General features: G+C 36.2%; 1 protein-coding gene across 1 annotated transcript; it reads left to right on the forward strand.

Annotated features, from left to right (window-relative positions):
* Positions 1–9569, forward strand: LOC127626359 (epithelial membrane protein 3-like). Its single transcript, XM_052102095.1, has 5 exons — positions 1–134; positions 1537–1625; positions 4075–4177; positions 6668–6808; positions 6983–9569. Exons 2-5 carry the CDS (start codon positions 1548–1550, stop codon positions 7156–7158), a joined length of 498 nt encoding a protein of 165 aa, XP_051958055.1. The 5' UTR covers positions 1–134; positions 1537–1547; the 3' UTR covers positions 7159–9569.
* The last annotated feature ends 3436 nt before the right edge of the window (positions 9570–13005 follow it).

Here is a 13005-nt window from a genome sequence, read left to right on the forward strand (position 1 = left end):
TTTCCCAAATGGACTGTGGAGAGAGTGAGTGTGTGTAGAGGCGAGGGGGAGGAAACCAGCTGAAAAGAAGGAGAAATAACAGAAGCTTTCATACAGGGGTTGGTTTAAGAAGATTTGTTGTACTACTTAGCAAGGTAAGCTGTGATTTTTACCTCTTCAAAAGTGATTTTGTACTGTAACCTTTAGATACTATAGAAAACTGAGTTAAACCGAAACCATGCCTACACTCTTAATATAAAGTTTCCAATTGGTTTTACAGCCTGATGCAATTGGAGAGCCCTTTTAAGTTCTAAAATATTCTGGTTCATGGTTAACAGATGTAGAAGAACCTTTAATTTAACATCAACGACTTTAATTTCCAAAGATCATATAGCAACTTAAGAATCCTATGGTGAAAATGGTTCTTGATAAGAAGAGAGCTATTTGCTGGAGATAATCCATTGCAAGTGCAAGTTATTATAGTTTTTTTCGTATTTTTTTTTCTACTTCAAAACCTAAAAACACGTAAAATGAGACATGACCGAACAAACTAGAGAATTTTGTTAATAGTGTTCCTTAATTGATTTAATGTGATTTCAGTATGTTCTGGTGTTGCAATGCCCCGTTTGAGGAATTTCTAGATCTTTGTTATTATGTAGCTTTTATGAGAGGTAATCACAGCTCCACTGTATTTACAGGGTTAAAGAACATCTTGATTACGCCTTGTATGACAAACACAGAGCAGTTAAAGAGAAATAACGGTCCGCATCTGTGCCAGGACACGTAACAAGCAGCTTCTGCACGTTAACATGGAGAGGTGTGGGTCAGATTAATGAGAAGAAAAGAATGTTGACCAAATACGTCATCTTACAACCACCGTATAGAGCTATTGGAGAAACAACCCTTTTTTTTTGGCTTGGAAACTGAAAATAAGTAGCAACACAGTAGTGACATCGAGGGTGTGGAATCTTGGGGTTTGGTGGATCTGAGTTTCTAAGAGTTGTGTAATGCCCAATCTTCCATCCCGTTCAAAACAAGACACACAGTCCTTATGAATGGACGTTTTGTTGAAAGTCTCCTCTGATCATGGATTTTACACAGAAAAGTCATAGAACATCTGTGGCCATGTTTTGCGTCTATGAAAAATGATTATGGAAAAGCTTCAAGCAGTGAGGTGAAGATTCATTTATAGGGATGATGACAGTGAAGTAATATTACAGCGCTTGAATAGAAGTTCACACATAGATCTGAAATGTTTCACTGGAAAAGACGCACTCGGCTAGTGGCATCTTTAAAACATCTCCATATGTTTGACATCATATAAGCATGGAATACATATCCACAGATAGAACAGGGGGAAAAATGATCTTGCTGTTTGTTTAATCACATTCAAAGCAGAAGATCAGTGGACAGATCTTTATCCATTTAAATGTTTACACACTGCTTCTGAATGTCAGCAACAACACAGGCAATTCAGACACTCATTATTTCCCAAATGATTCCTTTGTGTGTGTGTGTGTGAATGGGAGACAGCTCAACCTTTTTGTCTGTTTGCAGGATCCACCGAAATGGCTTTCTTGTTGATGTCAGTTACTGTTCTACATTTGGTCACTCTTGCGATGCTTTTCATTGCCACGATGGAAAAGGTAAGTCAAAACTCATTTTCTGCTTTGATGTCAGAAAATGTCAAAGATTGCCATTTCAGTACAGGTACAAATCTATTCTTCCACCCTATAGAGAAATCAAGAGTCCATCATCATATGTGTCTGTCTGTCAAATATGTTTCAAATTGTAATCTGAGGTTTTATTAATGCAGATTTTTTATTTTGTTATGCAAATAGTCAACCATGAGAAGCTGCTTAGCCATTATACATGCTCACATTTTGGATGTTTTACCTATTGAAATGAGACAAAATGTAAGAATTTTAAGACCCTGGAGCAGCGTTGATCACAGAAAAAGAATTATGGTATTATTCAACTACCACTGTGAAATAGGTGTCGTTTTAAAGTGTGGACTTTTATCTTTACAATGAATAAAGCTGATCTGACCAATTCTAAAATACTGCTTTTAAATTAGCTGACAAATTAGAGCGGTTCCATTTTCATAATTCGCAAATTTGCGATTGCAGCAGTCATTTTTAGAAACAATAAAAAGATCACATGGCCATGTGTTATATATCTCTGGAAAGGTCTTAATTAGTAGAATGTAATGAGCAAATTTGTTTCACTCAGAGACCAAACTTCAGTGAGTATTTGCATGTGAAATCCATATGTATAATAAACAGAATTGTGTCACATTTTGGTTTATTACTACATGAAAAATAAATATGATATAGAAAAGGGCATATTACAGCATACAGCAGATGATTGTAAATCAAACAAGCCCACACTCGATGTAATGCGACGTGTACATCCTGAAATATTTCTCAAAGAGTGTCATGAGCGCACATGCAAAGGGCACTTAACGCACAATTTTGGAGTGATGAAATAAGTAGCCATGTGAGGTAAATTTCATTATTAGGCACTTAGTGAAATATTTGGATATATATTTTTTAGATGTTTGCGATCATAGATTTCAGATATTCTGCTTTAATGTTCAATAAAACACCTGAATACTTAGAGGTTTTTGTAGTATCTTTGTAGTATCAACAAGCCAAGTACACTTGACATGTTGGGGAACAGCACAATGTTTTTTTTCTTCAGACTTCTCTTATTTAAGATATAATGTATCAAAAATGAAAAACAACCAAAAACTGAACTTTAGACAACTACTATTTGGAGAGTTTTCTCAACATTGTCCAAAGCAGAACAATTTAGAATTGCTTTAATTAATAATTTAAAGAGTTTTCTATCAAATTAATCCATGCAATTAACCCAATTTATAAAGTTATAAGCATTTTTCCCTCTTCGCCTTTTAGAAAGAAAATCTTAAAAAAATGCCTTAAGTGTATAAAGGATATCTTTTTTACTTTACTCTTACACATTTATTATTATTGTTTTATTTGTGTTTTATCATTTTTTTTATGCTTTTTTAATCCGCAACAAAAACTATCATCAGAATATTACAAACTACAGTCTTGACTAACACAAAACAGGTACAGTATCGATTGAAAGCTTAGAAGCTGTACTTTCCAGTGCATGCAGGCATTATGACCAAAACTGAACAAATGCTTTGAAATTTCAGACAAATCAGAAGTGTTAAATTTTTATAATATATGTATTAAAAAAAAAATGGCACTGTACATATTATTGCAATCAGTAAAAACATCAAACTCATCAAATAGCCATGTGTCATATGCATTAGAAAGCTCTCAAAGAGTAGAATACAACCAGTCTATTTTACTCACAGACAAAAACATACCAAGTAATAGTTAAGTATATGTTTTGACAATTATGTTGGTGTTGCTTCTGTGCTGCATTTTTGCTTATAACATCACCAAAAATAAACAGAACATAAAATGCCATTATTTAGGGGGGGTGATTATCTTTCAAACAACCCACACACACAAGGTTATCAGATGCATAGATCATTAGATATTCCACATGAAGCACAGTGTTACATGTGGCCACCAGGAGATGACGCCAAGTACATGACAATGATGCAGATTCACCGAGTCAAATTAAACTCATTCTGTAAAATCAAATTACTAAAATCATGTCTGCATGCTATGCAAACCTTTAGTCATTGTTGTATTTGCATGTGTAATGAGTGTTTTTATGTACAATTATTATGTTTTATTTGTTTGGAGACATTTTTGGATACAATGATAGATAATTTTTGTAATGCTATAACTTTTGATTGCTTTGCCGTATCAACACAAAAAGTTTCTCAGATACAGTTGACATGATTGGAAACAAAACAAAAGCAGTTTTTTGGAGCCACCTTATTTACACCCAGAGATAATGTCTTTTCTTTTTCTTTTCTTTTTTTTCCAGTTATAATCCTTTAATTTTGGGTATGCCACTGAAACATTTAAAACACCCTCAATGGGTTCACCCCTTAAAAGTGTATCCTGACCTGTGTAGCAGTTTGAGATACATTTTCATATGAAATGTGCAATACAAATAAAATAATTTGTATTATTATTATTTCAGTCCTGGTGGTCTTGGGCAGACATTGAAAACACAGATCTCTGGTATAAATGTATGTATGACAACAACACAGAAACCTGGCTGTGTTCATCTGCCAATGAGAGCGGTGAGTATTGTAACTAACTACATAGGTTTAATTACTGGATAAATAGTTTGTACAGTTTAAAGAATAAACTTCTAATAAGCTTAAGTATAATTAAGTACAACTTAATAATTATGGGTGTTTCTCCAGTTACGGCCACTTTCATGTCCCAGGGGTTGATTTTTATTCAAACAAACGGATTTGAACTTTTTTTCTTCTTATTTTAAAACTTAAATATAAACTTTTTGCAAGCCCTTCTTCAATTTATTGTTGGTACTTCTCAAATGCCTTTAATGTATAGATTGTACAGTTTTAGCCTGGTTTTACACAGATGTTCAATATTAAACTTTGAAAATCAGTTATAAAAATACAAATTATTGCATGTTTAAAACTATGATAATCTAATAAAAGAGTGAAACAAACATAAAACATTTAAATATTTATTGTGGGAAAATTCAATAAATGTTTCCAGAAATAATGACTTTCACACAAGGTAAATATCACTTGTGAGGGGTCATTTCCAATCAAGATATAATTTTGCTATAAAAATATTATTAATTTTGTGCTTTTAGCATACATAAAAGTTTAGCTAGGAAATTAGCATTAGCAATAAAGGAGTCCAAAGTAAAAAAAAAAAAAAAAACCTTTACAAATGTAATTTCCATCAGTGTCATTTCCACCACATACAGTTGAAGTCAGAAGTTTACATTCACCTTAGCCAAATACATTTAAAATCAGTTCTTCAAAATTCCTGAAATTTAATCGTAGAAAACATTCTCTGTCTTCGGTCATTTAGGATCACTATTTTTATAATGTGCTTGTCAGAATAATAGTAGAGAGAATTATTTATTTCAGTTTTATTTCTTTCATCACATTCCCAGTGGGTCAGAAGTTTACATGCACTTTGTTAGTATTTGGTAGCATTGGCGTTAAATTGTTTGAATTGGGTCAAATGTTTTGGGTATCCTTCCAGAAGCTTCTCACAATAAGTTGCTGGAATTTTGTCCCATTCCTCCAGACAGAACTGGTGTAACTGAGTCAGGTTTATAGGCCTTCTTGCTCGTACATGCTTTTTCAGTTCTGCCCACACATTTTCTATCAGATTGAGGTCAGGGCTTTGTAATGGCCACTCAATACCTTGACATTGTTGTCCTTAAGCCATTTTGCCACAACTTTGGAGGTATGCTTGGGGTCATTGTCCATTTGGAAGACCCATTTGTGACCAATCTATATCTTTCTGGCTGATGTCTTGAGATGTTGCTTCGATATATCCACATAATTTTTCTGTCTCATGATGTCATCTATTTTGTGAAGTGCACCAGTCCCTCCTGCAGCAAAGCACCTCCACAACATGATGCTGCCACCCCATACTTCACGGTTGGGATGGCTTTCTTCTGCTTGCAAGCCTCACCCTTTTTTCTCCAAACATAACAATGGTCATTATGGCCAAAAAGTTCTGTTATTGTTTCTTCAGACCAGAGGACATTACTCCTAAAAGTAAGATCATTGTCCCCATGTGCACTTGCAAACTGTAGTCTGGCTTTTTTATGGCGGTTTTGGAGAAGTGGCTTCTTCCTAGCTGAGCAGCCTTTCAGGTTATTTTTATATAGGACTCGTTTTACTGTGGATATAGATACTTGTCTACATGTTTCCTCCAGCATCTTCACAAGATCCTTTGCTGTTGTTCTGGGATTGATTTGCACTTTTCATACCAAACTATGTTCATCTCTAGGATACCGAATGCATCTCGATGAGCAGTATGATATCTGCGCGGTCTTATGGTGTTTCTACTTGTGTACTATTGTTTGTATAGATGAACGTGGTACTTTCAGACATTTGGACATTGCTCCCAAGTTTGAACCAGAGTTGTGGGGGTCAAAGAAATTGTTTTGGGAGTTTTTGGATGATTTCTTTTGATTTTCCCACGATGTCAAGCAAAGAGGCACAGAGTTTGAAGGTAGGCCTTAAAATACATCAACAGGTACACCTCCAATTCAGTACACCTCCTATCAGAAGCTAATTGGCTAATTGTTTAAAGGCGTGACATCATTTTCTGGAATTTTCCAAGCTGCTTAAAGGCAGTGTATGTAAACTTCTGACTTCAACTGTAATTTATTAAACGCAACACAGAATTTGAGATGTGTTGGAAATGACACTGTGGTGGGAATGTTTTAACAAAAGTTAAAGAAACACCAATATATTTTATATGTATTGTAAAGACTATTTTTTAGAAATGTGTGAACAGGAAGGTAATTTAGACTTTAACGACTTATTGTTGAAGTGTCTTAAAGAAATATTTAAATGTAAAAACAGTGGCTGTAAACCTTTTTCTAGTAATTGTGAAATAATGTTAATGTGGAATATATTTGGTGATTTTATGAAGTTAAATGTTCTCCTATGGTACAAAATGTGTTAGATCAGTTGGTCCCGACCTTTGAAGTTTTGTCATGGCTCTGTATAGCTTCAATTATTTTAATCATGTGTTGTGATGGATAGTCTCGCTTTCTCTTTCAGAATGGCTTCAGTCAGTACAAGCGCTAATGGTATTGTCTGTGGTCCTCTCCTCCATCTCCTTCATGGTGTTCCTCGGTCAGCTCTTCATCATGTCCAAAGGAGGCCTTTTCTACTTAACTGGATTGTGTCAATTTTTTGCAGGTGGCTGAGTGTTTTCATAACACTATTGAATATGACAGACATATAGATAGATAGATAGATAGCACACCATACATCCCTAGAATAGTTGAACGTGCATTATGTAACATAGTATTGTATGTGCTGCCCCTTTGGCCACTTTATATTCTCACCAACTTTCATTGTATGCTCTCACAGGTTTTGCAGCATTTTCAGCTGTGCTTATCTACACTTTTCAAAGGAAAGATATTCTTCAAGATTCTCGTGAACTGGAAAAGGGTCATTTCGGCTACTGTTACATCCTAGCCTGGGTGTGCGTGCCTCTCTTGCTTGTTAGTGGCTCACTTTATGTCCATCTGCGCAAAAGGGCCTGATTGTCTCATTAAAGCTGAATGCAGCATGGGATCTTATACTGTCGATTTTATATGCTTAAACTCTAGCTATTATAATATGGCTTGCTGTTCTGTATAATTTATTATCCCGGACCACATTCCTGACACATGCTTTAATGCTTTTTTGGCAAACAAATGAGATGGTCCTCGCTGCAGACTGTAGCGCGGTGACGAAGTGGATCCAATCCTCTGCGTAGTTTGCAAAAGTGAAATTAAAGTGAATCTGGAGCGCTTTAAAAATTACGCGCTCAGCACAGGGAACCGAATGGAGCACATCTGTTACTCTGAGCATGGGATGGATTTGTGGAGCACAGGACTGCTCTGAATACACTGTAATAATGATTATACACCATACAGACAGGACAGAGCAGTCTGCATACACTTTGAAGCAAACAGTTTGATTTATCTATTAATTTAATTAAATCGTCGTAGCCCTTTGCGGTTAAATAATGGTACAATGTCATACCGCGATTTTAATTTAATAAATTGTGCAGCCATAATATAAAATGTGTGTTTAGGTGTGTGTGTGTGTGTTATATGAATATATACTGTATTAATGTTAAGTACATAACCGTAATAATAAAACTATGCGCATGCGTATAAAAATTTTAATACGCATGTGCATTGAAACATCCACTATGTCCCTATAATCCAATATGCGTGTGATTAGATCATAGACTGTAAAAAAAGATGGACGACGCCCCTTCGCTCTTTTCCATTGGTGAGAACTGAAGCCGCCAGTGTCCCGATGTGGCGCTGACATCTTTGGACTTGAGTCTGCGCAGTTGCGATTTCGGCACCAGACCTGCGCAGTAGTGAGCAGGAAGTAAAGCCAGGAAATCAAGGCCCCGCCCTCACTCTCGCTGAATCAATCGCAAGCACACGCCCCCTGCACTTTTGACTTTTGACGGTGTGAAATAATTAATTATAGAAATGTAGATATTACATTTAAAGCTCCAATCTCCTCAGTCCTCCGAAGATCCCGAAAAAAATTCTGTTGGTGCTTCAGTGACTACTTCACTCAGAGAACCTGTCAATCACAGCTGTCAATCATGATGTCACTGCACCGTTTTTATAGCATCAAATAACTAAAAACAAACTTATTTTGAAAACAAACACTTCAAATTACATCAACGTGATAGAAACGACAGTAAATGACAGAAACTATCTTTGGAAAAAAGATATGTGAAGTGTAATTTAATTGTTTAGTTGGTCTCATGTCCCATTGAATAACATGGGGAGGCGGGGTTTATGACCTATACTAGGACCTGTCACCGGAGGGCGATCGAGACGTTTTGGCTTCACTTTTGAGGGCTTGTGCGACACACTTGGATTAGATCCACTAAGTCATCGTGTTACAGTCTGCAGCAAGGAGTACTTGGAGAAACCAAGCAAGCATCGAGTTGCAACAATAGTTGCTGTATTTTCCCATTGTGGGAAACTGCTGCTATAAAATTGAAGCTGATAATTAAATGGGGTTGTGTCTATATAAGCGTTCTTTTTAGAGTATGTACTGGAAATAATGAAGAACTTACTTCTTACTATATCTATATATGGAAGTAGGCAAATACTTTAAAGTCCTCAAAGTATTACTGTTTCACAAGTAAAATAACCATTGATAAAAAGCACAATGTATAGTTGTTATGATTTCTTGGGTAATGATTGAACCAGTTAATGTTAGGTATTAATGCCAGACCTCTTTGTAAAATCTAACATGTGTAAGGTGAAAATAATTGCATACACTCTTCAACCTGGGATTCCTTTACTAGTTCAGTTATTGGAGTAGAAAATATGTGTGTCTGTGACAGTGGGAGAGCAATCTAAAAAAAAAAAAAGTAATACATAAAAAATGCTGTTCACACAAACCATTTACTTGAATAGACTTCTTCTATGATGACATATTGATATTTTACTGGGGTTTAAAGTAAAAAAATGTCATGTGGTGTCCAGAGACAGTAAAAAAAGTCAAAGTCCCAATAAAAGCTGAAATTCCTGATAAAGGAAATGTTGGCTTGAATAGTGTAGAGTAATCTTTTATTGTTATTTCTTAATAATTAAGCAGTGAAACAATTGTTTTAAAATATGATTACTATAAAAAAAAATGCTTTTGTCCACCAAATCAAATTCACTGGGTGAAACAACATGTATTAGTTGTTTACAACATTTTGTTTATGTTGACCATAAAAAATATAAAACAGAGCAGACACCTTTTTAAAAAACATCTGATATTTATTTTGACATTTTTCTGAAAAGGCAAATTGTTTCAAGTCATGTTGTGTAACCTTGAGAAACATTCTGATAAAAAAAAATCATACATTATATATTTATATATATAAATACCTTGAAAAGTATATTTGAAAACTTTTTGTAAATAAATTATGACGTTGTTTATACTCATGTATTCAAGGTGCAAAAGTATTATTACACTTTTTACTTGATGTTTACACTACATGACATTTTTGTAGAAAATGTATGAAACCAAATTGGACACAAAGATCACATTTCTGAGAACTTGACACAAGTGCTTTTTTTTTAAAGATTTCTCATTTTAACACTTTGGACAACCTGATTTGTATGTAACCAATAAGTATTAGACTAAATTAATTGATATATATATATATCTCAGAGCATGTGAGCGTAGCGGAGCGTGAGCGTAGCGGGGAGCGGAGCGGTAATACTTCCTCCTGAGCGGAGAGCGCCTTTCTGAAGATTCCGCTCCGCTCGCTCTACCCTGAATGCCCTATTGTGATTTGCTAGTTCGAGAATCGGTGAATTAGCTAAAGCAATAGTGGGTTGGTTATGGAGTTCAAATATTGTTTTAAGGAAGTTGCGAGCCTTATGCATAAATGCACAGTAAAAATCACAGTTAAGAACGAGCAGGGAGGAGAAATTGAAAGGGAGTGTGGAGAGACTGTGAGAGTTAGCAAAGATTCATATTGGAATATAAAGCGTCACATTGCCAGAAAGCAGGAGGATGTGCTACGCAAACATGGTAGCAGGCCCGGATTACCCAATGGGCATTATGGGCACGGGCCCAGGGGCCCATGCGCACTTGGGGCCCAAGCGAGGGGAAGATTTTTTAATTTTTTGTCATTTTTTTTTTCATTTCCAAAAACGGAGCGTATATTTGCACTACGTGCCGGCCCGGTGCCTGTCTTTTTAGCAAAAAGACGCTCGACACAAAATAACTACTGTAGCGTAAGGCGTGAGGTGCATGATGGTAGCTTTTGACGCGTTCGGTCAGAGTTCGAATCCGCCTTTTGCCGAACTCGCTCTTCTCCCTTTTCCCAACACATGCAGGTACTTACTGCTGGTGGTGACACGTACGCGTGCATTTGAGCAACACTGGCAACAAAACTAGCACTAGTGTAATTGCTAAATAAGTTAATTGCCATTATGCAACGTTTTAGAAAAGTATGAATTAGCAGAATATCCAGTGTTATGAAAACAGTAGGTCAACATAACTACAATGCATTCTTTAATTCCCTGTTTTATTCTGCCCTCTGGCATATCGAAATTAATACAAACCTTAACATAAAGAGACGGACAGTGTTATTAACAGACAGTAAAAATCATACTAATAATACTATGTAAAAAAATCTGATGAGCCCAGAATATAAACTCAACGTGTTTAATTACACGTTATAAGCATTGCCGAATACACTCAAATGAGATCGACTCAGAAAAGACGTCAATAAATGCACGCGTCACCTGCTACATCCTCTTTGTTGCATGCGCAAATTATGATCACTAATACAAAATACAACATTTTATTCACAAAAATGTCTCTATTTGTAGAAATTGCTGCACATTCGTGCACTGTCACTGATGGCCATTGAATCTCAGCTGGTCATGGACTTGGATTTTGATGACAATGTAACTGAGTTTGCTAACAGGAAAGCCAGGAAGAAGTCTTTTTAAGGGCAGCCGGAGAGAGGAGAGGAGGAGAGACAGACAGACAGACAAAAAAGTGAGGAGAGGAGGAGAAAGACAGACAGACAGACAAAAAAGTGAGGAGAGGAGGAGAAAGAAAGACAGACAGACAGACAGACCCTGAGGAGAGGAGGAGAAAGACAGACAGACAGACAGACAGACAGACCCTGAGGAGAGGAGAGGATGAGACAGACAGCCCCTGAGGAGAGGAGGAGAAAGACAGACAGACAGACAGACAGACAGCCCCTGAGGAGAGGAGGAGGTATTGTGTGTGTGTGTGTGTGTGTGTGTGTGTGTGTGTGTGTGTGAGAGAGAGAGAGAGAGAGAGAGAGAGAGAACAACTTACATGAAATATAGTATTATCAAAAAAAACAAAAACAAGCTGCTTTATTTTACATTTGATTTACATTTACATTTAGGGCATTTGGCAGATGCTTTTATCCAAAGCGACTTACATGTAGTACATTTGTCAATAGTTGGACAGGTCATACATCAGCAATTGTAATTTGTATTGTAAGCAACCAATATTATACCATAATACTTACAGCATCTTGTAATGTGTCTACTACAATTTCACTATCATTCAATCATCAAACAAAGTGCCATTAGGGGCCATGAATAATAAAGTGCTAAATACATAAGTGCAGAATTGTTTTAGTATAAAGAAGAGAGAGTATAAAGAAGAGTAAAAAGTTGAGTTAAGATGACCTATACTGTTTGCATCCTTTTCATCACAGGAAGAGGAGAGGGGGAGAGAGACAAAGAGCGGCAGCCCCTGTAGAGCCAAGGAGTAGAGGACAGGAGAGGAAGAGAGAGACAGACAGGAAAGCTACATTAATGGGTGTGTGTACGTGTTTGTGTGTTAATTATGGAAGAATTTGATTCATATAACTGGATTGGTAAAGGTGAGGCACTATGTGCTTGCATATGCCAGCTAGTTGCTCGCTATAGGTGTTGCCAGCAAATAGTATCCAAAAATTCAAAAGCTTGATTGTGTGGGTGGGGTGGGGTGGGGGGCCCTACAAGACATTGTGCCCAGGGGCCTCTGAATTCTTAATCCGGGCCTGCATGGTAGTGCAGCAAAAGGTGAGCTATAGCCTATACCATTCGAAAATAAATTAATAGATAAATGGGTAAGGTAGGCTGTTGTACTGAGCCCCTCTCATGACATGCAGACAAAAATATATTGTAATATACAAATTAACATTTCGTTCCCAACTTCCCATGAATTAAGAATTCGTTCTCTCATTTAGGGTGGCCACGAATTAAATTTGTTTCTACAAATTCTTAAATCGTTCCTGGTTTAGTAAATCGTGGCCATGTTGAACTAATTAGTGAGGCTACTCTCGTTTTATTAAAACAAGGAAACAAATTATTACAATGTGGTCACGATTTACTAAACCATGGATCGAAATATTATATTGTTAATTTTGTACGATTTAAATAAAATTAGGAAATTAATTATTAAAACATGCTGACGTCAGGTTGGAACGAATTGTTAATTCGTTATGCAATCATCATATCAGTGCAACTAAAAATAACCTATAGCCAACTCACAATATGAATTAGCCTACATAATTGTAGTTGATGTAGCCTATTTTTAAGTTGAAATTAGACATTAGTTATTGAACCACTTGTTAAATTTAAATAAAAAAAAAAACTGACCTGAATAATTAGGTAGGCCTATAATTTAGATGTAGGCCTAGGCAACAGAAAATGTACTGTACGCTATTATAATGTACGCAAATTAGTTTTTACAGAAAAAACTGCTACCAATCAAAGGGAGATAAATAATTTTTTTCCTCTCCTGCGTCCCCAGACTCCCCAGTTCTGAGCGCGTGTTTTCCGCCGCTGGATTACTGTCCCGGGCACACCGCATGAGCCTGAAACCTAATA

This window comes from Xyrauchen texanus, chromosome 32 (assembly GCF_025860055.1).
Source record: "Xyrauchen texanus isolate HMW12.3.18 chromosome 32, RBS_HiC_50CHRs, whole genome shotgun sequence".
NCBI lineage: Eukaryota > Metazoa > Chordata > Actinopteri > Cypriniformes > Catostomidae > Xyrauchen > Xyrauchen texanus.

Coding starts and splice junctions, on each gene's coding strand:
- LOC127626359 (XM_052102095.1), top strand. CDS start 1,548: ATGGCTTTCTTGTTGATGTCAGTTACTGTTCTACATTTGGTCACTCTT. Junction 1,626..4,074: donor TCATTGCCACGATGGAAAAG/GTAAGTCAAAAC, acceptor TTATTATTTCAG/TCCTGGTGGTCTTGGGCAGA. Junction 6,809..6,982: donor ATTGTGTCAATTTTTTGCAG/GTGGCTGAGTGT, acceptor ATGCTCTCACAG/GTTTTGCAGCATTTTCAGCT.